Source organism: Scyliorhinus canicula, chromosome 4, assembly GCF_902713615.1.
Source record: "Scyliorhinus canicula chromosome 4, sScyCan1.1, whole genome shotgun sequence".
NCBI classification, from domain to species: domain Eukaryota; kingdom Metazoa; phylum Chordata; class Chondrichthyes; order Carcharhiniformes; family Scyliorhinidae; genus Scyliorhinus; species Scyliorhinus canicula.
The window spans coordinates 54,989,750-55,016,828 of record NC_052149.1 but is presented as its reverse complement, the minus strand read 5'-3'; the positions used below and the strand labels follow the sequence as shown (position 1 = coordinate 55,016,828).

Sequence of the window (27,079 nt, the reverse complement as noted above, 5' to 3'; positions counted from 1 at the left end):
GCTTCCAGGGGTCCGGGCTCCATATCAACATACAAAAACCTCGAAATGGTGCTGAAAACTGACCTCCAAAACCTTTCCAGCTTTGGTCATGACAAAAACATATATACCTGGTTTGCAGGGCCCCTCCCACATTGCTCACAGACATCCTCCACCCCATGAAACTGCTGGCTCATCCTTGACTTTGTTAGGTGCACTCTGTACACCACCTTCAGCTGCATTTGCCCCAGCCTTGCACACAAAGTTGAGGCATTCACCCTCCGCAGCACCTCACACTATAATAGCTCCTTCAGCGCCATCCCCAGCTCTTCCTCCCATTTAGCCTTAACCCCTTCCATGGACCCCTAGCCATAACCCGCTCCATGGACCCCTTATTTTCCACCAAATTCATTCCATAGAGCGTTGAGATGCCCCCCAACTGACAGCATCACCTCGAGCAACAACGAGGCAGGCGCCAGCAGGAAGGTTGGGAAGACCTTCCTTGTAAAGTCCCGCACCTGCGCATACGGGAATCTCTTCCCTAGCACCAATCCAAAGTTCACATTCAGTTCCTCAAGCTCACAAACTGCCCCCTCAATAACAAATCCTTCATCTCCCTAATCCCCTTCTCCTCCCATCCCTGAAACCTCACATTAATCTTCCCCGGCTCAAATCCCGTGGTTTTCCTGATCTGCATTCCCCCCCCCCGATCCCACTCCCAACCTAAAATGCTGCCGAAACAGCCTCCAAATCTTTAGCGTGGCCACCACCACTGGACTCCCCGAATACTTAACTGGGGCTATCGGGAGTAGTGCCATTGCCAGCGCCCGCAACACCAACATGAGCCCGCCTCCATCCTTACCCACATCCATAATCCAGAGACAAAGCCAGAGACCACCTTATTGACCCGCTTAAAGAAGGTCCGTGGGATGAAGATGGGGGGACACTGAAACACAAACAGGAATTTCGGGAGGACCGTCATTTTCACTGTCTGTATCCTCCCAGCCAATGATAGCAGGGGCATGTCCCACCTTTGGAAATCTTCCTTAATCCATCCTTGAAACTTCACTGCAATCGACGTCCAGCAATAGTACATTAGATTCGGGAGGCCTGCCGTATCCCTGCAACACCATCTTCCTTATCCTGGCCATGCTCCCCACTCATACAATCAAAGAGATCAGCCTATCCACCCCTCTTAGAAAATGCCTTTAGCAAAAAGACTGGCAGGCACTGGAACAGAAACAAAAATTGCGGTAAAATGTTCATCTTCACAGCCTGTAGCCGGCCCGCAAGCGAGAGAGGAAGATTATCCCACCTCAACAAATCTGCCTTCACGCTCCCCACCAAGCTAGAGAAATTTAACTTCCGAAGTCCTGCCCAGTCCCGGCTCACCTGCATCCCTATACATAAAGAGAGACGCTGCCAAACACTCCCCCACCTCAGTCCCCGCCCCGGAGAAGAAACCACAAAATACTCACTTTTCGCCAAATTCAGTTTATACTCTGAAAACGTCCCAAATCTTTGGAGCAAACCCATTGTGTCCCCACTGAGCAGCCCGACACCAAAATGTATAATAACAAGTAATTGGCTCCCCTCTATAAACAGATCTCCCATCCTCTCGATCCCTGCTCTTTGCCATCTCCGAAACCCTCCATCCAGCCTCCCCGGGGCAAACCGATGGTTATTACAGATTGGGGACCAAACCGGTGCTCCCTCTGCTCCCACATTTCCTCCAACTCTCAGGGCCGCCACCACCACGGGGCTGGTGGAGTACTGTGCCGGTGGGAACAGCAGAGGCACCGTTACCAATGCCCCCAAACCTGTGCCCTTACATGATGCTGCCTCTACTCGCTCCCACATCGACCCCACCACCCTTCCCACTTCCTAATCATGGCTATATTTGCCGCCCAATAATAATTCCTAAAGTTTGGCAATGCCAGCGTGCCCTCCCCGCCGGCTACGCTCCAGCACCCTCTTTTTTACTCGCGGGGTCTTACCTGCCCACACAAAGCCAGAGACCACCTTATTGACCCGCTTAAAGAAGGTCCGTGGGATGAAGATGGGGAGACACTGAAACACAAACAGGAATTTCGGGAGGACCGTCATTTTCACTGTCTGTATCCTCCCAGCCAATGATAGCAGGGGCATGTCCCACCTTCGGAAATCTTCCTTCATTTGGTCTACTAGTCGGGTCAAATTTAACTTATGTAGCCGTTCCCATTCCCATGTCACCTGGATACCGAAGTACAAAAAGCTTTCCCTCACCACTCTAAACGGCAGTTTCCCCCAGTCGCCTCTCCTGCCCCCTTGCCTGGATCGCAAACATCTCACTTTTCCCCATGTTCAATTTATAACCCGAAAACCGGTCAAATTACCCCAGAATCCTCATCATTTCTTGTATCCCATCTAGTGGGTCCGAAACATATAGGAGCAGGTCATCTGCGTCCAGCGAGACTCTGTGTCCCCCCCCCCGCCCCGCCCCCGGACCAGCCCCTTGAGGCTCTCAACGCAATTGCCAGCGGCTCTATGGCCAGCGCAAACAGCAATGCGGAGGAGGGGCATTCCTGCCTCGTCCCCCAGTGCAGCCTAAAATAGCCCGTTGTCAACCTGTTCGTCCGTACACTCGCCATGGGCACCTGATACAGCAGTCTGACCCAGTTGATGAAGCCCCGTCCAAACCCAACCACCCAGCACCTCGCACAGAAAGTCCATTCCACCTAATGAAATGCCTTCTCTGTGTCCATTGCGACCACTACCTCTAAGTCCCTACCCTCTGGGGGCACCATGATCACATTCAGCAGCCTTCTAATGTTGGCCACCAACTGCCTGCCCTTAACAAATCCCGCCTGGTCCTCCCCAATCACGTCCGGAACGCAGTCTTCGATTGTAGGGGATAAGATTTTGGCCAAAAGTTTGGCGTCCACATTTAATAAGGAGATCGGTCTGTAGGACCCGCATAGCTCCAGGTCCTTATCCCGTTTCAGGATCACTGAGATAGTTGCCTGTGACATCATCGGGGGAAGTGCCCCTCTCTCCCTTGCCTCATTGAATGTCCTCATCAGCAGCGACCCCAGTATCCCAGAGAACCTTTTATAAAACTCCATTGGGTACTCGTCCGGGGCTTTACACGATTGCATGGCCTTCAGCCCTTCTGCTATTTCTTCCATCCCGATCGGGGCCCCCAGCCCTTCTGCCAACACTTCTTTCCACCTTCGGGAACCTCAGCCCTCCTAAGAATTGCCTCATTCCCTCCGGCCTAGCTGGGGGGTTCTGATTCATACAGCCTGGTATAAAACTCCTTAAACGCCCTATTAACCCCTGCTGAATCTCTGACCAGGTTCCTATCCCTGTCCTTACTTTCCCAATCTCCCTGGCTGCCTCCCTCTTTCTGAGCTGCTGCGCAAGCATTCTTCTGACCTTCTCACCATAATCAGATATTGTCCCCCTCGCCTTCCTCAGCTGCTCCACTGCCTTCCCTGTAGTTAACAAGCCAAACTCTGCCTGTAGCCTCCGTCGTTCCCTTAAAAGCCCTGCCTCTGGGGTCTCCGCATATCTCCAGTTGACCTGAAGTATTTCCCTTATCAGTCGGTCCGTCTCTGCTCTGTCTACCTTCTCCCTGTGGGCCCGTATCGAGATCAGCTCCCCTCTGACTATCGCCTTCAGCGCCTCCCAGACCATTGCAGCTGAGACTTCCCCCGTGCCCGCACACCTCCTCATCCGCTAACAGTCCAACATCCAATCTCCAATGCGGACGTAGGCCACCCTGCTTGCTTACCTGCAGGTCCACCCAGTGCTGGGCATGATCAGAGACCGTGATCGCTGAATACCCAGTGTCCACTACCCCAGTCAGTAAAGCCCTGTTCAAGATGCAAAAGTCGATCCTGGAGTACACTTTATGCACGTGTGAGTAAAAGGAGAACCCCTTCACTCTTGGCCGTCCAAACCTCCATGGCTCCACTCCCCCCATCTGCTCCGTAAACCCCTTTAGCTCCTTTGCCATTGCTGGCACCCTGCCTGTCCTTGAGCTCGACCGGTCTAGCCTTGGGTCAATAACTGTGTCACCCCCCCCCCCCCCCCCCCCACCCCACACGACCATATTGTGCGAATCCAGGTCCGGGATTTTCCTCAACCTCCTCCTTATGAGCTCCACATCATCCCAATTTGGCACGCACACATTCACGAGCAGCAGCGGCAGCCCTTCCAGCTTCCCATTAACCATGATGTAATGGCCTCCCTCATCCGCAACTGTTCTTCCCGCTTGAATGATACTCGATTATTAATCAGGATCGTGACCCCTCTAGTCTTAGAGTCCAGCCCCGAGTGAAATACATGTCTGACCCATTCCTTCCTTAATCTAATCTGATCGGTTACCCCAAGGTGCGTCTCCTGTAACATTGCCACATCCGCCTTCAATCCCCTCAAATGCGCAAACACGCGTGCCCTGTTAACCGGCCCATTTAGCCCTCTAACATTCAATGCGATCAGTCTAGTTGGGGGGCTTCTCGCCCCCTCCGCCGATCAGCCATCGCCTTTCTTGGGCCAGTTTCCAGCTCGCGCCCCGCGCATCTGCAAGCCCGCCCCCAGGCAGCTTCCGTCCCCGACCTCCCTTTTGTCCCCCAGCAAAAGTCCCTCCCCTGTCAGCAGGCCAGTTCTCCCCCCTCCCGCCCCCATAACAGCACTATGCAAACCGCCCCTTTCAACAAGCATAACATCTGCTCACCCCCCACTGCGCTTCTGTGATCCAGCCCACCCAGCTAGCTTGGTAGCCCCCACCCATGGCACCAGACATTTTTCCATCTATTGTTCTCCCCCCCCCCCCCCCCCCCCCCAAAAACCCTCCGGCCACACATATGCAAAAGAAAACAATCCGAGCTCAGTTGGCCGAAAGAAACACAAAGAAAAGCAAAAACCCCACACTGAAAATTCACACCTCCATCCCCCATCAGTGCAAATGTAAATTTTAACTCACACAGCTATGCGGAAGCTCCAGGATCAATACAGAAGGCATTACAGATATAGTCCAAAAACAAAAACGTTTTTAACATGAACGCTGCAGCAAAGCTCAAACACCTCAGTCCACTGCCAGCCCTGTCCTTCTGGCGCTTCTGGCAAAGTCCATTGCTTCCTCGGGCGACTCAAAGTAGAAACGTTGCTCCTCATAAGTGACCCAAAGACGGATACAGCAGTCTAAACTTCACCTTCTTCTTGAAGAGTGTCGACTTTATTTGGCTGAACCCTGCTCTTCTCCTGGCTACGTCCGCGCTCAGATATTGGTATACAAGCAGGATGCTGTTCTGCCATTTCCAGCTCCATGTCTGCCTGGCCCACTGTAAAATACACTCCTTGTCCAGGTACCTGCGGAATCTCACCACCATCGACCTCGGGGGGGGGGGGGGGGGGGGGCTACACGCGGCTTCCTCGCTAGTGCTCTGTGAGCCCTGTCCACCGGTGAATGTCCCATCCCCCATTAACTTCTCGAACATACCCGCTATATATGTCCCTGCGCCCGCTCCTTCAGACCCCTCCAGGAGACCAACGATTCTCAAGTTCTGCTGACGGGACCTATTCTCTAGATCCTCCACCTTCTCCTGAAACCTTTTCTGCTGGTCGCTCAGCATCCCCACCTCCAACTCCACTGCTGTTTCGTGTTCCTCCTGCTCAGTCAGTGCCTGCTCCACTTTCTGGATCACCCGATCTTGAGCATCCAGTCTATGTTCCAGCCAAGCAATCGATTCCTTAATTGGGTCCGAGCATTCCTGTTTCTGCTTGGTGAAGCCCTCTTGTATGAACTGCATCGGCTGCTCCGTTGACCGCTGGGACGTCGAGCCAGGACTCCGGTCCTCCACCATTGCTTTCTTCCGCTGCAGCTTCAGCCCAGCCCTTCTCTATTCGCCTATTTCTTCCTCTGCGAGCACTCCTGGTCCGCCTCTCCATGCACTGAGAAAGAAATCGGGGAAAGGTCCAAAGATCTACTCCTTCATTGCCGCCACCGGAAGTCATCCTCAAACATTTCTACCAACAACGGCGCCAGCTTGTCCTTAAATTTCTTGTAAACTTCAACCAGGCACGCAATCGGTCCCCGCCGCCTTCCCCGCCTGCATCTTCCCGATTGCCACCTTCACTTCCTCCACTCCCACTGACTCCTCCAGCCTCACCTTTTCCACTTCACCCAACCTTGGACTCTCTAACCCGCCCCCCCCCCCCCCCCCCCCAACAAAAAAACTCCCTCATTTCCCGCTCGTCCTCTGGTGGTTCCGACTGATACAAGTTCCCATAAGACTCCTCAAACGTCTTATTAATGGCTCTGGTGCCATTACCAGCCCCCGTGTTCTAACCCAAACCCAAACCATCGCCCTCACCGCGGACTACCTATGAGGCTAATCTGCCAATGTACGATCCACCTTCTCCCTGTACTCATAGACGGTCCCACTCGCCCTTCTCAACTGACGCATCGCCTTCCCAGTGGACAGCAGATCGAACCTCGCCGACGACTCCTTCCACTTTGCCACGCGCTCCGGATCCAGGTCCCCGGCTTACCTCCCATCCACCTCCAAAATCTCTTCTATCAACTGCTGGCGTTCCTCCCTTTCCCTATCCACCTCAGCAAGATCACCTTCCCCCTCACCACTGGGTTCAGGGCTTCCCAAATTACCGACGGTAAGGCCTCCCCTGTACAATTGAACCCCACATACTCCTCAATCACCTTCCCTAGCTTAAAACAGAAACTCTAATCCACCAACAGTCCCACATCCATCCTCCAAGCCGACTTCTAGGCCATTCCCTTTTCTAATACCACACCCATACAGTGTGGTACGTGATCCAACATCACAATTGCCGAATACTTTGCTCTCTTAACTCCAGCCAACAGCGCCTTCCCCACCACAATAAAGCAGATCCTTGAGAACATCTTGTGCACCGAGGAAAAAAAACAAATACTCCCGATCCCTCGGGTGGAAAAATCTCCACGGGTTAATCCCACCCCGTAAGCCCAGCCAATGTCTCTGCCTCCCCCAAAGGGGTCCGCGAGCGCAGCTGGGACCTGTCCTCCCTAGACTCCAGCAATGTGTTCCAATCCCTCACCTGGGTATCCAAATCCGGGATTGTAGCCATCGTTCTCTTCAGGAACCTCGCACCATCACATTTGGGAGCACATACGCTTACCAGCACCACTAACCTCCCCTCCAATGCACCCGTTACAATCATGTATCTGCCCCCTTAATCCGTCACCACATTCTTCATCTGGAATCTCACCTGCTTGTCGACCAAAATTCCCAGCCCGAGCCCTACTATCAAACCCGGAATTAAATACCTGGCTCACCCAACCCTTCCTAAACCTCATCTGATCCTTCACCCTCAAATGGGTCTCTTGCAGCATCACCACATCGGCTTCGAATGCGCAAAAACTCTCGCTCTTTTCACCGGTCTCCCTAACCCCCTCATGGTCCACGTCGCCATTTTGACCGAGGGTCTCTCCACCCCCAATGTCCTTCCTATCCGCCATCACCATTACCCCAGGTCCCGCTCATCTCAGCAGACCCACTTTATCTCTTGTTACCATTGACCCCCACCACTCCTCCCAGAATCCCCCCATCCACTTCCTCTTGCAAACACCTCGGCCAGTATCGATCACCTCTTCCCACCATTCACCCCTCCCAGGTCCATCAAAATCCGCTCGACCAGTCTGCAACGACTGTGGTCTCTCTCCACACCACATTCCTGTTCACTAGCCAACCTTAGTTTGCTAGCGCTGTGACTGCCACCAGAGCCCCCATTCCACCCCACTATACCCTCAGCAACCAATCCCCATCGCGCCCAGAAACCATCCAACACCCCCCCTCACTCCCAGCCATACCGCCAGAGTGGGGAGACCACATCCTACAAACAAAACAAAAGCAGATGCATAAGAGATAAGAGACAAGAACACATGTTAAAAAAATCCCATTGAAAAAATATCGAAGAAAAAAACTCAAAGAATAAACATTCCCAGTCCACATCATCAAAGTCTAGATCCAACACTCATCTCAGTCCCAGTCCTTTAGCCATAACAAACGCCTACGGCGCCTCAAAATAAAAGTGCTTTGAGTTCTGAGTCACTCTCAGCTTCGCTGGGTAGACCACTCCGAACCTCATCCCACTGCTGCACAATGCCATCTTCTCGCCAACTCCGCCGTCAGGTCTTGGTATATACGTATACCAACACCTTCCTACTTTGCTTTCCACTTCTGCTTTGCCCAGCTCAAACCCTTCTCCATCATGTGATAACTATAGAAGCAGACTAGACCGCCCTTGGTGGCTCATTTCCTCTAGGCTTCGGCCGGAGGCACTGATATGCCCTACACATAGAGGGAGGGCTCTTCCCCCTACCCATCAACTTGCCGAACATGCCTGCAAAATACTCAGTCAGCTTCGGGCCCTCCACCCCCCTCTGGCAGACCCAGAATATTAAAGTTCTGTCGCCTCCACCTGTTCACCAAGGCATCCACCTTGGCTCTTAGCCCTTTATTGACCTTTGCCACCCTCCACAGCTCCTCATTCTTCAAGGTAAACTGGTCGCTATGTTGCAACAATGTCTCCTGCATCCCCCTCATCTTCTCTCCTTGCTCCCCCATCTCAACCAACATCTTTGTTAATGCAATCTTTATCGGGTCAAGCACCTCCTCCACCCATTCTTTCAGTGAAGCTGTCATCTCCCTCCGAATCACCTCCAAATGGTTGATGAACAATCTTTCAAACTCCCCCAACACCACCTAGGTCAGAGTCTCCACCGTAATGGAGCAGCCCCACCCGACGAACCAGCACCCGCCATCTTTCCTCCTGCTGGACTCACAGCAACACTCTCCGGTAGACTTTGGCTCGCCACCTTCTTTCCCTAACCCTTCTTCTAGAACTTTGACATTCCACCGATTCCTTATGACTCCCCACACCAACACATCCAAAAAGTACCCGAGACCAGGCATAAAGGCCCAAAAATCAAACACTCTAGCAGGAGTCACCTAATGTGCAACCTCCACCAGACGTTCCCGCTTACCTAATTTTAACCAATAGGACTACACCGCAAGATTTCACCTTTGTTTTGTAAACAAAACCAACTATTGTATAGGAAAGACTTAGAACAAGCACTATCAACATAATAATGTAGGTTATGCATTCAGGTATATTTCCTACCAATCTCAAGAATTCTCTTATAAGGTAAATTTTAAAGTTATCCACTTCTGTAGAGACCACCCATAAATATGTCACAGTCCTCTGGAGAAGTTTCCGAATTCCAGATATTCTCAGAGATAAAACTTTCATTTAACCTCCTTAATCGTGGAGGCCTCAGTCCCTTGTCCTACTTTTACAATACATCCAAGCTACTCTGTTGGTTATTTTTATTCTCCCACCATCTTCAAACTGGGCAATCTTCCAGCTTCTGTTCCTCTCAAAATTCAAACGGAGATCAAGCACATCCCCACATCCCCCCTCCCCCACCGGATCAAACAGGGAAGGACAAGACCATTGCCATTTGGGCATCCTGGATACTCCACAAATTTGGACTATGCTTGCACCCTGCAGAGGACATTTAAATTTGCCACGAAGCATCAACTCAACACTGATTACAGCAGTTATGAGTGATAAGCCTAACTTGATTGGTGTAGTGAATAAGTGCAACGGGCAGTCTCCAGTAGTGAGAAAGGTCATAATGTCCTCTGGTTAGCCACCACCCAGCTCAAATCAGAGAACCTCCAACTAGCAAGGTGCTGACTTGCCATGATCAACCTGCTATGATGGATGCTTGGAGCTTAGTCTCTGCTCAACAAATGGACCGAATCTATCACACTCGGCAAACAAACAAACCAAATGAAAAATGATGGTAACTCTTCAATTGGCAAGCTAGAACAACCAGACAGTTTGCAACTGATGACAATGCCCGCAAGTCAACTGTGAATAATATGGAATGATCATTGACACAGCTTACCTAGGAGGGACCAATCTTACTTTGCCAGGAAAAGAGTTCATAGGAAACCTATGAGCAGGGTGGAGGCTTCACTGCTGAAAATGATTGAACCACCCACGTGTAGTACAGAACATGTTCTGTCTGCCCTTCAACACAATCAGGGCCAGTTAACCTCTGCTGTGCTGCATGAGAAAGGTGAAAGATCAGTTCTTCAGAGAGCTTGACCTGATACGAGCAGATCCCCAAGTCAGAACATATTTACCTGCTGGGAGCTTCAGTGCTAGAGTGGGCACAGACAACGAGTCATGGCACTCCTGCCTCAGGCATGATCATAGAATCATAGAATTTACAGTGCAGAAGGAGGCCACGCGGCCCATCGAGTCTGCACCGGCCCTTGGAAAGAGCACCCTACTAAGCCCTCGCCTCACCCTATCCCCATAACAGAGTAACCCCACCTAACCTTTTTTAGACATTAAGGGCAATTTAGCATGGCCAATCCACCTAACCTGCACATCTTTGGACTGTGGGAGGAAGCCAGAGCACCTGGTGTGTACTAGGGTTAGGATGCAACCCTTGAAGCTTTTTCATTTGAAGCAGGTCATCCTCATATCCACTGTTTATCAAGATAAGACCTAACAGTTTCTAGACTTGATTAAACATGTGCTCTCCAGCATTGCCATAAGACATAGAAGCAGAATTAGGCCACTCGGCCCATCGAGTCTTCTCCACCATTCAATCATGGCTGATCATAGGAGCATAGAATTTACAGTGCAGAAGGAGGCTATTCAGCCCATCAAGTCTGCACCGGCCCTTGGAAAGAGCACCCTACTCAAGTCCACGCCTCCACCCTATCCCCGTAACCCAACTTAACCTTTTTAGGACACTAAGCACAATTTAACATGGCCAATCCACATAACCCGCACATCTTCGGACTGTGGGAGGAAAATGGAGCACCCGGAGAAAACCCATGCAGACATGGGGAGAACGTGCAGACTCCAGAGACAGTGACCCAAGCCAGGAATCGAACCTGGGACCCTGGTGCTGTGAAGCCGTGCTGTCCTGATAATTTTCTCATTCCCATTCTCCTGCCTTCTCCCCATAACCCCTGATCCCCTTATTAATCAAGACCATCATTGCCATGCAGAACACAGAAGCAAAATGGAACATATTTCAAGACACCATTCACAATACCCCACACTCAACACACAGGAAGCAAGAGTTGACAAAAAGCCATCTGGCTAACATCATTGCAATGGAAACTTACATTGAAGCCAAGCGATCCACTCTCATTAATTATGAGAGAGATTTGGGCAAGATGATTTTGACTCCACTTCTGACATAGGGAATTCTAGGGACATGCGTGCTGGGACTGAAAAGGCAATAGATCCATCAAAGAAGACAGTTCCATCCTTAAGAACAAAGGAGGGAGAGTTCATCATTGGCTGCAATAAACATCTGGAGACATGGGTGGAACACTATCAAAATTCCATGGATTCTGGTAAGATTCTCGTGGATTGGACATAGGCTCATGTAACACCCCTGTTCAACAAAGGGAGAAAGGTTGAAAGTAGGAAACTATTGACCAATCAGTTTAACATCTGTCGTTGGGAAAGTGTTAGAATTCATTATAGGAGATTTGGAAAATGTCAAAACGCAATTCATCAGAGTCAGCATGATATTATTGAGGACAAAATGTGTTTGGCTAATTTGCTAGAGTTCTTCGAAGATGTAACAAGCAAAGTGGATAATGGGGGTCCTGTAGATGCAGTGTATCTGGAATTCAGAAGGCATTTGATAAGGTATCGCACAAAAGGTTAATACACAAGGTAAGATCCCATGGGGTTGGGTAATATATTCTCCTTGATAGAGGATTAGCCAACCGACGGAAAGCAGAGAATTAGGGTAAATGGGTCTTACTCTGGTTAGCAAATAGTAACTAATGGTGTGCCACAGGGTTCGGTCCTCGGGTCCCAACTCTTTACAATCTATATTAATGACTTGGATTCAAGAATAGAATGCACCATAGCCAAATTTGCAGACGACACTAAAATAGGTGGGAAAGCAAATTGAACTGTGGAAATTAGAAATTTACAAATGGATATGGATAGGTTAGGTGGGCGGCCAAAATTTGGCAGATGAAATTTAATGTGGCTAAGTGTGAAGTTATCCATTTTGGTTGGAGGATTAAAAAGACAATTTATCTAAATGGAGAGAAACTTTAAATTGCTTTGGTGCAGAGGGATCTGGGTGTCCTTGTGCATGAATCGCAGATTAGTATGCAAGTGGAGCAGGCAATAAGCAAGGCAAATGGAATTTTAGCATTCATTGCTGATGGAATTGAGTATTAAAGTAGGGAAATGCTGTTGCAACTATAGCGCACTGGCGAGACCGGATCTGGGGCACTGTGCACAGTTTTGGTCCCCTTACTTGAAGAAGCCCATAAATGTAAATTGATTCCAGGGATGAAGGACTTGTCTTGTTGAGCAGTTTAGGCCTATACTCGCTGGAGTTTAGAAGAATGAGAGGAAATCTAATTGACGTATACAAGATACTAAAGGGGATATTTACAGGGTAGATGTAAAGTAGATGTTTCCCCCTATTGGGAAATCTAAAACGAGGCATTATAGTTTTAGGTTAAGGGGTGACTGATTTAAAACAGAAAGGAAGAGGAACTACTTCATTCGAAGGGTTGCGAATCTGTGGAATTCTCTACCCCAGAGTGCAGCGGACACCGGAACACAAAACAAATTTGGGGCAACAGATAGGCTTTTAAATTTGGGATAAAGGGGAGCGGGCAGAAAGGTAGAGATGAGGCCAAGAATAGATCAGCCATGATTGCATTGAATGGCAGAGCAGGCTCGAGGGGCTGAATTACCTACTCCTAGTTCTTATGTTCTACTTGAGCTGTACTCTAGGGAGAACTAAAGGACGTTCTGAATACCATAGTGAGCTCGCCTGTCATGGAAGAGTTGGATATTGAACCTACAGTAGAGGCGCTTAGCAAAGCTATTGACTCGCTTGCCATAAACTATGGCATGTGAACTCATCAAGCAGCGAAATTGGCAATTGTTGAGCATTTGGACAACTTCTCTGCCTCTGCTGGAGGGAGCAGTGCCTCAGGGTATGTGTGATGCAAAGCTTGTGACCCTATACAACAAGGTGACGGCAGCACTTGCAATTATTGAGTTATCTTCCTGTTGAACATCACGTGAAAATTATTTGCCCTTGTTGTTGCCCTGATCAGACTCTGGATCCTTGCTGAACTCATCATCCTCAATTGTGGTTTCAGAACTGCAAAGATCCACAATTGACATGATCTTCTCAGTCCGGCAGCTGCAAGAGAAATGCCGTGAATTAAGGAGGCTATTATAAAACTCACCAAAGCATTTGACCAGAGGCAGTCAACTTAAACTGCTGGAGAAAACTGGCTGCCCAACGATGCTGCTTAATATGATTTCCTCTTCCTCTGACATTATGATGGGCGAGGTCAGCTATGATGGTCAACATAAAAACCATTTGATATCCACAGTGGGGTCAAACAGGGTTGTGTTCTGATGCTGAGACTCTTTGGCATATTCCTCTCTTTGCTGCTGTTATAAGCTTTCAGGTCATCTGCAGAGAGTGTCTACTTTCATACAAGTACTGGTAGAAAGCTATTTAGCCATTCTCAGAGCTCTTCTTCATCAATGATACTGCACTAGCATTCCATGCTGAGGAACACCTTCAACGGCAATGGACAGACTCACTCATGCCTGTAAAGAATTTGTTTTCATCATCAGCACCAGGGAGACGAGTCATGGTCTAGGTTGTTATCACACAGCCATCTATCAGCATTGATCGGCTGGATGTCCATTCCTACACTACAGGGACACTTGTAAATGAGACACGAAGTTATGGACATCGATGCAGACAATCGCCGACAGCTGCAATTTCTGGAGATTGACTGTCTGAACAGGCATTAGAAGGGGTCAGGAAAACTGGGAAGCTCAGCTGACCAAGAAGAGGGCCCAAAGGAAACAGAGGTCAGTGAATCCAACAGCTTTCAGCCCACTGTCTTCTTCATCTTCAGAAAATATGGCAGAGACGACCAAGCCAGAGTGGAGCTCCTGAACTACACCAGCTGATGTTCAATATAGAGTTACCACCAAGGCGTAAATCACAGTTTCACAAGTTGTACGGCTGCCCAAGAAACAATTAAATAAGCTAATTGTTATATAAATAGCTTGAGACTAAGGTACAAGAGGGCAGCACTGTAGCACAGCGGGTAGCACGGCTGCTTCACAGCACCAGTGTCCCAGGTTCGATTCCCGACTTGGGCCACTGTCTATGCAGAGTTTGCACATTCCCCTTGTGTCTGCGTGGGTTTCCTCCGGGTGCTCCGATTTCCTCCCATAAATCCCGAAAGACGTGATGTCAGGTGAATTGGACATTCTGAATTCACCCTCTGTGTACCCGAACAGGTGTCGGAATGTGGCTACTAGGGGCTTTTCACAGTAACTTCATTGCAGTGTTAATGTAAGCCTACTTGTGACAATAAAGATTATTATTATTAGGACTAAGTGTTGGAACAGGCGCTTTGGAGTGCGATCAACATGTACAGTGAGCTTGGAACTGGGTTGTGATCGAATTACCCAGTTAAAACTTGCAAGATTTTGTTGTGATTACTGCTAAGTGAATGTTTAATTACTGTATACTTAATAACTCTGACATCTGACATTTAATGTTGTCAACCCTATTAATTTGAAGATTAAATTCTTATTAAGAATAAGCTGTGCATCCCATCCTTTATCTGGGAAATAAAGGAATAAAAATTAAAAATGGGATTAAAAAAAATAAGAAAGAGAATCTGAAATATTCACCCGAGAAGCATATTGACTGAATGAAATAGGTATGAAAGCTGAAAAATTAGACCACGGAAATGTTTCCATGAAGTAATTTATTTGAAGCATTTCTTATGTTCAACAGATTTCATTCAACAATTAATTTTCTTCTTTCGCATAATTATTTTAACCAACAATTTTAATCCCAGAAATATGAAAGATAAATATCTAAATTCACACAGAAGTATACTTAAAAATATTATTTGACAAAAACTATTAAATTTCACAAGAATTTACTTTAATTTATTTTCCTTTTCATTTGACTAGATTTACAATTTTTACGATACGATTTCTACTAATCATCTCTATATCCTCAGTGTTACTCTCAAGAATTCTCAGAATTAGAATCTACACCGACATGAATTTCCTCAATGTTTTTAATACTCTGAATATTTAATCGTCAGTGTCAAAGGCAGTGTCTGTAATGTCACTGTTCATTTTCAGTGTCACTGTCTGCATTTTAATTGTTTGTTGAAACGCTAAATAATTTATAACTTCTTCCTTCTTCAGCCAAAATAAAGAGATTTTTTGGTGATCCTACACAACTGTTATATTTTCTGATGTTTCTCAGGAAGTATTTTAATTTTGTTGCTGTTCTCGTAAGAAGAATGGGTCAGGCTTAAGGGTGACAATTATACTTTCCCATTTGCGCAGCAAACACTTTGTTGCACCACAATATTCACATACTTCTGATTACTGTCAATATTCTGGGTCTGCTTCAATGAGCATCATAAATGAAAGCTTCCTTAAGGAGTCTTGGTTGCAGCCCTGGTTCTTCTTGCATTTTGTCAACCTCTTGCTCTCGCCTCTTCATTTCCCTTTCTCTAATTGTTGTCTGTCACTTTCTATGAACCGTTTGCCTTTTACTCCAGCCTCTTCAACTTCCCTGTCTCTGCGAGCCACCTGTCACTTTCCCTTGCCAAGTAATAAATGTGTATTGTCTGAGAACATTACTTACATGAAACAAATAAAAAGAAAAACACACCAGTGAAAGAAAGTTGAGGATTTATGACATAAATTTGTTGCATTCTTTCTTGGAATGCATGGTTTAGGTTAAGTATGATTGAGTTATGGGGTTAGCGGGGACACAGTGTAGGCAGGGCCATGGTACCTTCTGAAAGGAAGCCAAAGATGTCATGCCCAGCCCCCAACTCCAGTAGGTCTGGTTAGATATCCACCCCCCTACGACATGTCCTTTGACCAAGGCATCACCCCATCAAATTTGGGTGAGATTGGCCCAAGGACCTCAGAGGAGTTGTCAACAAACAAACAGAGAGAGATGTTTTGCTTTTATATACGTAGAAAGACACACTTACCCAGAACTTCGCTTATCCGGGGATTGCACTGTGGAGGTACCCCAGGTGATGTGCTGGAGAACCCCTTGGGCGCCCCCAGGTAAGGACTGCATGGGAATTGCCCAGGATGTTTAAATTTCCAATGGGTAATCACCCCGTACCTGGAATTCCAATTTAAATCCGACAATTTGGGTATTTCTGACTCTCTTGGCAGAACATTTATCCAGCAAATGTTAGAAGGATTAAATCCACTTCTAACTCCTGGGTTAACACCACCCCCACCTCCTGATCCCTCACCGGATCCCCTGACCACTTTCCTGGCTTGACCCCACCTCTCAATGATCTCGCATCCCACACGCCCTGCCCATCCCCCAAAGCAGTCGCCCCCTCACCCACCTGACAATTGGACCCTTCACCATGACTACCCAAACCCCCTCCCCACCAGCCGACACCCCGGCCACCCTAACCTCTCATCCAATGACCTTTTCTCTTTTTTCAAAGTAGTTGGGACCTTTAAACTTACCTGCTTTACGGCAGCTAGTGCTGCACAAAGGGGGCGTGGCTTTGCTTCCCCCAATGCTGTTGCCCGAAAGAGAAAGGACTCTGGAGCTGCTGCACATTTTTCACCAGGCCAGGGATGGGAGGTCACACCAGGAACGTGCAGTTCCCGACATGGGTAAATAAAAAGGAGTGAGTGGCAATTCAATGAATATTGCTACACCACCAAAGTTCTGGGCCAATTATACCTCTTATAAAGCATTTCCATCACTTCATTCTCCATTGATCTTCCAATTTAGATATTCTCACTCTATTTGCTTCAGTGCCCTGGACCTGGTCTGCTCCCAGGTCCATCCCAAGTACTCCAGTTCTACCCTGTTGCTTCTCAGGCCTGTCGTACATCATCCCGTTCTCTTCCATTCCTGTCTCAATTGAACTTCATCCACAGAAAACCTTTCCTATATACAGTAGCCCCATTCAGATTAGGTTCAGGTTAGGTTGAGAGAGACATAGCCTTGGGATCCATGCTGAGGTGAATGTCAACCTATTGTGTAATAGGGTCATAGGCTCTATATTAGGGGTCCAATGTCACACTCCCCAGTGTTACCAATAAAAATCCTAAAGGACATTTTCTATCAGCAATATCAAACAACATTTTTGCAAAAAAATTAAAAATTTATCTCTACAAAATGGGGTATCACTTAGATTACACAATATTCACCTTTGGGTTTGTTTACACTTCTTCAAAGTAACATTAAAGATGGATCAAAGCGCATTTAGAAAATGTATTTTTCCTGCTTGTACTAAGTCAATAAAAATAATAAGTTCCAATTAAAACAAATATAAGTTAGAGAATAAAATTGTGTACCTTGCTCTGTTAGATTCCCTTGTCATGTCCCATGCCCAAGTGATAAAATTTTGACTGAGGTAGGAGACAATAGATTCAGCACACAGCAGTTGGGAACAGAACACATTTGTAAGAACACTGTCATCATGATGGAGGTAGATGGCAAGCAGCTTTCTCTGATAAAAATAAATGACAGATTAATAATTTTAACATTTTCAATACAAGTAACCCACCTCTATAACATTCCTCATCATACAAAAATATATTGCTTACAGCTGACTTACAGCTCCATTAACACAGAAACTATACAGAATATTAGCACTGCAATGAGAATTTTCGCACAGCTCCCAGATGCTACCACATCATACAAGAAGCGTCATGCATTTTACCCTTACAGAACAATATAGATGAAGTCTCATAAACCTCAAAAATAACAGTGCAGATAATTAAAGCAACTTTTGGCTAATATCACTCAATACAATTTTTCTTTTCAATTAAATTTAAGTTGTCCAATTAATTGCAATGATTTGACTGCTTCATAATTTCTATACCTCATTATTTAATGTATTCAACACAAATTAAACATATGAATTGCAGCACTTAGATCTTTGCTGCCTTGAAGCAAACAGATACTGCAAACAAGTATTTTGACTTATTTTACACAGCTAAGGGCTTTGTTCAGTTTCTCATGCTAATGGGACATTAATATTTCATTTTATTATAGAATGCTGAGAAATGTTATGCTTAAATTTGGATTATGTTTGGATCAAGATCTTTATAAATTGCCAACATAAACTGCTAATTAGAAAATCTTTATATCACAACAGATTTAAATCATTCATTGACCAATTTAATGTCAACAAAAATAGAAAACACTGCAAATTTTACAGAAAAGAGACCTGACTTCTAACATATGTTGCAGTTGCTGGATAAAATCTGGCATGAATTGCATGCACTAAATGAGATAAGCAGCATGTGGTTTCTGTCCATTCAGAATTGTGCATCTATATTTGGATATCATAACTGGACATTTCTCATTGAGAAATGGGGGTGGCATGATTAAGATTTCTAATACATGAAACAAAAAGACAAAAATGTTGTTGAATAATGTAACTGTGAGGTGAATTGGACATTTTGAATTCTCCCTCAGTGTAACCGAACAGGTGCCGGAGTGTGGCAACTATGGGATTTTCACAGTAACTTAATTTCAGTGTTAATTTAACCCTACTTGTGACAATAATAAATATTATGATTATTATTATAGTTGCAACCATGGATTATATTCATGTTTAAAGAATTGTTTTCTACTATTAAAATAATGTGAACATCTGTATTATATTAAATAAAGAATCTGAATTTATATAAGCCACTCATGCCCCAGGATAATCCAGAGTTATAGAATTTACATATTCTTAACCAATGAAGTTCTTCAGAAGTATAGTTCATAGAAATATACAGCACAGGAGGCAGCTATTTGATCCATGTCTGTGCCAATTTGCCCAATTAGTTCCATTGCCAAGCTTTGAGCCCATAGTCCTGCAAATCTATCCTTAACAAGCATAAATCCAAAAGCTGCTGTTGTAATGCAAGAAAAGGCCTTTTGGCTAAGATGAGACTGAGGTCAGGTGTAATGCCTGAATCTGGTATCTCTCTCTTGTGGGGACCATGAATCGGATTCAATTTGAATTGGTTTTTTGGAGCAGGCAAGGAGCTGGGTTAGGGGATTGCCCCTGTCCACACTCTGAGCCCTGGCTTTGTAACTCTGATAAAGTAATGAAAAAAAAAGAAAAAACATTGCAAACAATTTTCACGCAGCAAGGAACCACAAATGTCAATGAGACAAATAACCAGATAAACATTTTCCTTTCTTAAGTGGTGTTTAGTTGAAGGATAGATGTTGGCGAATCAGGTAACGCCCTTAGTCTTCTTCACAGAATGCCAAAGGACCTTTTCTGAGCCTCAGTTTAATGCCTCATCTGAAGGACAGCACTTCCAACCGTAGATCACTCCTCCGATTCTATATTAGAATGGCGGTCAGGATTATACGCTCAAATTCTAGATTGTGACTTGAACCCAAGCCTTCTCACCCAGAAATGAGAATGCTATCAGCACTGAGCCAAGGCTTATACCTATTACACATCTACTATAGAGCAACATTTCATACAAAATATGATATATATCAAGCATCATCTATTTTTATTGGTTACAACATCACTTTCCAAACCTTGCAGTGACAACATCTACTTAAACATTGATCACATGAAAGTGAAGAATGACCCTGAAATATGCATCTGGTACACAATCTTTTGCCTTATAAATTGCAATTTTCAATTCAAATACAACAGGTTATCCTGACTAAATCTGAACTTCGAAGTCCCATGCTGCCAATACAAAATATGTGATTAGGATATAAAATATGTTGATGGACTTATGATGCTTAATTAAAAAGAGGCAGAAGATCAGGCACAGTCGGTTCAGTTGCTCATCCATTCTACATTTCAAAGCCCAGTGTGCAATATCCAGGTTACTCCACTAGAATCCCTGCTATTGTCTGAGGTTTGTTAGAGGAGGGGGGCAAGGCTATGTTTGCTCAATGATTAGGCTTCAGAATAAGCTTCTAGCTCCTAGAGAGACAGCTACCCACTCATTCATTGGGTCAATTCAAAAGCCTGGAAAGATTAAACACCCCTGCTGAGCAGGCAACCAAATGCAGGCAGAAAAAAAGAAATAAAAATTCTTTAAAAACTCTTAGATGACTTCATTATTTTCTGCATACGAAACTTTAAGACAGTGTTTAGTTAGTGAAAAACCCACATTGACCTTTTCTAAACCCTTAATCTGTTCTTTGTAGTACTGTTGCTTTGTGGCAAGCGGATGGCTTTCCTCTCTTTTCACTGTAAGCCATTAGAAAAGGTCTTGTGAAACAGTCACACTACTTAAGGATAAATTCCCACCTCATCCGCCCCCCCCCCCCCCCCCCCCCCACCCGTCAAATACTACACAGAAAACAAGAGAAGCGACTTGTATAGTGTAGGAAAAAGGACTGCGCACCGCTTATACTGTTCCTAAGATGATAATTTACGAGCACATTATCAGTTACTGAAAAAAATTCAAGATCTAGACAGGGTCCTGTGTCTTTGAACAGAGTAGCAGAGGGACAGAGGTTTCACGGCTGAGTATCAATTTTGTAATTCACTCTGCCAAGAAATGATGTGATGTGCAACAAAAGCAGCTCTGTTATCACTAAAAGCATTTTAGCTATGATATTGGTATGAACCCTGCAGTTAGGGAGAAGTTTATGTGAATACAGATTTATTTAGCAAGTTGTAGAGAGGGTTAAATGCTAGAAGTGTATTTTCTTGTACTAGAAATCAAAGGGTTTTAAATTTGGCTGTGCCTTATATCAGTTGTGTTCAGGCAGTTTTCTTGGGATTGTGTTGAAGGTGATCAACAGCAGATGAAGCAATGGGTTTAATTTTAAGTGAATTAGTACAGAAGGAAATGTTGAAGGAGATGCATTTTGACCACCATGTACAGGTCTGTTCATACCATAGACTGACACGATACTAAGTTGAACATTTTGTCAATGAGGGCATGCCGTATGGATTCTGTTGCTTGGTGGTTCAACAACAGTCCCTTTGGCTCAGTATCTTTATATTGCCCTGCATGGGGCTTCCGGTGACACGATGTAAGGGGAAGACGTGCACGAGGTGGCTCCCGCTGGAGAACTGATCTTGTTGTCCTTTTCCTTGGCGTCAAGGGTCGTTTACTCTTTGGAAACTTGTGAAATGTGACGGGGTGGAGTTTTCTCTTTCCTGAGATGCCCAGTGGAGGCAAAACCAAGAATGTTTTGAGCCGACTTCCACTTGTGAACATGGAGTGATTGGTCACATAAAGGGCTGTGCCTGTTCAAAGTCACAGAAAAGGGCTCTTTTTACTGAGATCCGGGTGGAATTTTGATGAAAAGGCGTAGGTGAATGTTAGAGGAGTAGTTTACCCCTGAAATGGTATGTCTTCTGATCAGCGGACGCGGCAGAAAACAGTGAGAGGTTTGGCTGGAAAGTTGGAACAGGCAGTCCCTTTCAGCATGCAGGCGGGGGAGGGGCAAGCTGTGAGGCCCCAGACACAGGAACTGACGACTTTTATCAAGGAGGAAGTCCATAAACAGAGGAAAGAAATGCATGAGGATCATGTAAAGGCCATTGCAGAAGGCATTGGAGAGGTGTTTGGAGGTTCAGGGGTCACAGATTCGGGAGACTGAAGGAGTGATGTCCGACCACAGCGATTGTGGTGGCTCTGGAGGTGGGGCTCCTCGGAGACCTTTGTAAAACACTGAGGGCAAAGGTGGAGGAGCAGGAGAAAGCCTTCAGAAGGCAGAACCCGTGAACAGAACATAGAACATAGTGCAGGAGGCCATTCGGCCCTCAAGTCTTCACCGACCCACTTAAGCCCTCGCTTCCACCCATCTCCGTAACCCAACAACCCCTCCTAACCTTTTTTAGTCACTAAGGGCAATTTATCATGGCCAATCCACCTAACCGCCACGTCTTTGGACTGTGGGAGGAAACCGGAGCACCTGGAAGAAACCCACACAGACACAGGGAGAACGTGCAGACTCCGCACAGACAGTGATCCAACAGGGAATCGAACCTGGGACCCTGACGCTGTGAAGCCACAGTGCTAATCACTTGTGCTACCGTGCTGCCCACCCAATTAATTTTTTCCAATTAAGGGGCAATTTAGCGTGTTCAATCCACCTACCTTGCACATCTTTTGGGTTGTGGGGGTGAAACCCACGCTAACATGGGGAGAATGTGCAAACTCCACACGGACAGTGACCAAGAGCCGGGATCGAACCTGGGACCTTGACGTCGTGAGACTGCAGTGCTACCACTGCGCCACCGTGCTGCCCTCAAGGTTGGGTTAGGGTTATGTGGAGCTGGCGTTGGACTGGGGTGAGCACAGTCAGAAGTCTTACAACACAAGGTTAAAGTCCAACAGGTTTTGTTTCAAATCACTGGCTTTCGGACCACTGTACCTTCCTCAGGTGAATGGATTCAGGGACCTTGGATTCATGTCGCATTACATTCATCCCCCACCAAAGGGTGGGCCTGCCTGAAGGAGTGGAAGGTGTGAGTGTCACGAGGTACGTCTCGAGGATGACCTGAAGTGGACCGAGCGCATAGGTCTCTGAGGAAAAAGCCTAGAGCTGGGGAGCTGCCGCGGGCGGTGATCTTGAGACTCCATAAATTTGTGGAGGAAGAGAAAATGCTACGGTGGACCAGGGAGAAGCGTAGCTGCGACAGGGAGGGAATTAACGTCCGGATTTATCAGGACATCGGAGTCGAGTTGGCAAAACGGTGGGCAGGTTTCAACAAGGCCAATGCGGTGCTGTACCGGCGGCAGATCAGATTTGGGGTGCTCTACCCAGCAAAATTATGGGTGACGTTCAGAGGCCGGGAGTGTTATTTTGAGACCCCAGAAGCGGCCGAAGACTTCATTAAGGAGCATAAACTGGGGGAGAACTGAGCAAACAATACTTGGGAACCGGGGTGCTTGCACTGTGTAATGGTCGGTAGCATGTTTGAAGTGGGTGTAGGGATTGGGGGATTTTCGCCTTTTCTGGGGGGGGGGGGGGGGGGGTTTTAAGGGTGAAAAGCTTATGTGGGGATGGATGTTCCCATCTTCCCTCCTGTTTTATAGGACTGTTTGTGTTTAACACCTGTTTGTTTGCTTTTGGAGAAGGCTACCTGGAGTTCAGAAGAAGTCCTTCTTTGGGTGGGGGAGGCTAAGGCCAGCAGGAGGCCTTCTTCTCTGAGCTGAAGAGTGGGGGTCATTAGGATGTGCCTTTGGGCAGGGGCAGCCACGCTAGCAGGTTATGCTGGTAAACGGAAGTGAGGTGATGGGGAGAAGGCCAAGAGGGGTGGTTGGGGGGGGGGGGGGGGGGGGGGGGGGAAGAGTGGGGAACGGGGAATGGGGGGGTAGGGGAAGGGGAAAAGCGGGGACGGGTTTCTGCGACGCGGCAGTGGGTGAGAGATGACATGGTCAAGGGCGAAGAAAGGGGCCATCTGGGATGAGCTAGGTACAGAGTGGAATTAAAGGCGCAGGAGTTAAGTGGGGAAGATGACAGACGGTAGAGGGGATTGGAGGCACAAGCCTCCAGCAAGGTTGGTAACGTGGAATGTCCGGGGACTGAATGGGCCAGTTAAAAGGTTGCAGGTGTTTGCGCACCTCAGGACCTTGAAAGAGGGGGTTGTCTTTTTGCAGGAGACACACCTCCGTGTGAAGGACCAGGTTAGGTTAAGGAAGGGGTGGGTCGGCAGGTTTTTCACTCGGGGTTTGATTTGAAATCGAGGGGTGTGGCAATTTTAATGAGCAAAAAAATGGGATCTGTGAGTGCGAAGGAGGCGAGGGTTCCAGATGGGAGATATGTGATTGGGGTATTGGAAGGGGCACTGGTAGTGTTGGTAAATGTGTATGCCCCAAATTGGGATGATGTGGGTTTTACGAGGGGTTAATGGCGGCAATCCCGGATTTGGCCACGTACCAATTGATCATGGGAGAAGATTTTAACTGTGTCCTGGAGCCGAGGGTAGGTAGATCAAGCCCCAGGTCAATGGGTAGGGTATGAATGGCAAGGGATCTGGGGGGGGGGGGGGGGGGGGTTATGGACAGGATGGGTACGGTGGATCCATGGCGCTTTCAGAACCCAGGGGGAAGGGAGTATTCCCTCTTTTCACACGTCTATAAGGTGTATTCGAGGATTGATTACTTTGTAGTGAGTCGCGAGATTTTGGTTGGGGTGGAGCGCGCAGAGTATGCGGGGATAGTTATTTCGGACCATGCACCCCACTGGCTGGATATTCGGTTCAGTATGGGACGAGAGCAGAGGCCGGGTGGAGGTTTGACTCGGGGTTGTTGGCGGATGGAGATTTTTGTGATAAGGTGTGGTTGGCGATTAGGGATTATGTGGTGTTCAATTAGAATGGTGAGGTGTCAGTGGGCATTTTTTGGGACATGCTGAAGGCAGTGGTCTGGGGAGAAATCTCATTTACAGTGCGTGCGAATAAGGAAAGTAGGGCGGAACATGACTGTCTAGTGAGCAAGATAGTGGAGACAGGGAATATTCGAGGGTGCCTACAGTGGAGGGATTGGTGAGGAGGAAAACGTTGCAGGGGCAATTTGACAGGCTGACAACGGGGAGGGCGGTCGGGCAACTGCGTAGGGCAAGAGGGGTGCAATACGAGTATGGGGAGAAGGCGAGCCGCATGCTGGCGCACCAGATGCGGAGGCAGACTGCGTCCAGGGAAATATTGAAGATCCGGACTGGGGCTGGGAATGGGGTGTCAGAGCCAGGGAAGATAAATCAGGCATTTAGAGAGTATCACCAGGGACTTCATATGGCAGACCTGGGAGGAGAGAAGGGGTACATGGGGTAGTTTCTGGTCGAGCTGGAATTTCCCCAGGTGGAGGAAGCAAAGAGGCAGGCATTGGAGGAGCTCCTGGGGCTGAGGGAGGTGCTGGATAGTATCCGGGGTATGAAGTCGGGAAGGTCCCTGGGCCGGTGGGTACCCGGCAAAATTGTATAAGGAATTTGCGGCGGACCTGGCACCACATCTGTTGGGGGCGTTTAATGAAGCACTGGAGAAGTGGGAGTAGCTAGAGACGACGAAGCAGGTAGTAATCACAGTAATCCTCAAAAAGGGGAAGGATCCGGTGGAAAATGGGTCATATAGACCCATATCACTATTGAACACAGATGTGAAAGTATTGGCTAAGTTGTTGGTGGGGAAGATGGAGGATTGTGTCCCGGGGGTGGTTGCAGAAGATGAAACAGGCTTCGTGAAGGGCAGGCAGCTCGCGTGTAATATAAGACGACTGTTGAACGTGGTGATGAATTCGTCGAGAGCTCTGGTACCGGAGGTGGTGATGTCCATGGACACGGAGGAAGCATTTGATTGGGTGGAGTGGCGGTACTTGTTCAAAGTTTTGGGAAGGTTTGGGTTTGGGGCGGGATTTGTGGCATGGGTGCGGTTGCTGTATGTGGTGCCAAAAGCGAGGGTGAGGACGTATGATATGAGCTCACGAAGCTTTGACTTGCACAGGGGTGCGAGTCAGGGGTGCCCGCTGTTGCCGCTGCTGTTTGTGCTGGCAATAGAGCCACTGGCGATGGCTCTCAGGAGGTCAGCAGAGGATAATGAGGGGACAGAGGGAACATCAGGTGTTGCTCTATGTCGATGACCTCTTGTATATTTCGAATCCGTTGGAGTATGGGAAGGATTATGGGCCTGTTGGGGAGGTTTGGAGGATTCTCGGGATACAAGATGAATGTAGGGAAAAGCGAGGTATTCCCGGTGAATGAGCTGGTACAGCAGACTAATTTAGGGGGGATGCCATTTACGGTAGCGAGGGATAGGTTTACGTACTTGGGGATTCAGGTAGTGAGGGACGGGGCTCCATAAGTGGAACTTAACGAAGCTGGTGGAGGAGGCAGGGAGGATCTGAAGAGGTGGGATACACTGCTCTTAACATTGGCGGGGAGGGTCCACGTGGTGAAAATGAATATTCTGCCTTGGTTCTTGTTTATCTTTCATACCAAAGGCCTTTTTTCGGAAAGTGGACACAATCATCTGACTTTGTATGGGCGCGGAAGGTGCCGAGGGTGGGGAGGACCCTGCTACAGAGGCAGAGGCAGCAGGGGGGGTTGGCATTGCCAAACTTGCTTCATTATTATTGGAGTCTGGGGCCCGGCCCCGATCGCATGCGCCCCCTCACAGAACTTCCCCTTCCCCACAGCCTCAAGGCCCTCAAGCGGTGCCAGCGAATGTGGGCAAGGTGCGGCGGTGGTGGGAAGAAGAAGGGGTAGAGTGGGTTAGGATGGAGGAGGAATCTTGTAAGGGGTCTAGTTGGAGGGCTATGGTGACGGCAGCATTGCCAATGGCTCCAAGTAAGTATTCAGGGAGCCCAGTGGTGCAGCCCACGGTGAAGGTATGGAATCAATTGAGGAGGCATTTTGGGGTGGAAGGGATGTCGGTGCTAACGCCACTGTGCGAGAATCATGGGTTTGAGCCGAGAGGGATGGATAGTGTATATAGGTGGTGGAGGGAAGTGGGGCTGGTCAAGATGAGGGATTTATATTTGGAGGAAGAGTTCGCCAGTCTGGAGGAGCTAAGGGAGAGGGTAGAGCTGCCGAGGGGTAGTGAGTTCAGGTATCCACAGTTTAGAGACTTTGCACGGAAGGTCTGGAAGGGGTTCCCTAGATTGCCGGGATACAGCCTGCTGGAGCGACTGCTGCTTCCGGATGTGGAAGGGGAGGGAAGAATTGGGGATATATACAAGTGGCTGGGGGAACAGGGAGGCGAGCGGGTGGTGAAGATCAAGGAGAAATGGGAAGCGGAGTTGGGAATGGAGATCAATTGGGGAGTATTGAGTGAGGCAGTTCAAAGGGTAAACGGGACCTCCTCTTGTGCAAGAATGAGCTTGATACAGTTTAAGGTGATGCACAGGGTGCATATGACTCAGGTGAGAATGAATGGGTTCTTTCAGGGGGTAGCAGATGAGTGAGAGGGGTGTGGGTGAAGGTCAACGAATCATGCGTACATGTTTTGGGGTTGTGAAAAATTGGGAAGATTCTGGGTGGGAGTGT

At 47.6% G+C, this 27,079-nt stretch overlaps 1 protein-coding gene across 1 annotated transcript in view; it reads right to left on the bottom strand.

Annotated features, from left to right (window-relative positions):
* faf1 (Fas (TNFRSF6) associated factor 1) overlaps positions 1-27,079 on the bottom strand; it is a 490,861-nt gene that overhangs the window by 159,883 nt on the left and 303,899 nt on the right. Inside the window, exon 13 of the mRNA XM_038794284.1 lies at positions 17,455-17,609. Within this exon, the coding sequence (XP_038650212.1) occupies positions 17,455-17,609 (155 nt within the window). The remainder of the gene's footprint in view (positions 1-17,454; positions 17,610-27,079) is intronic.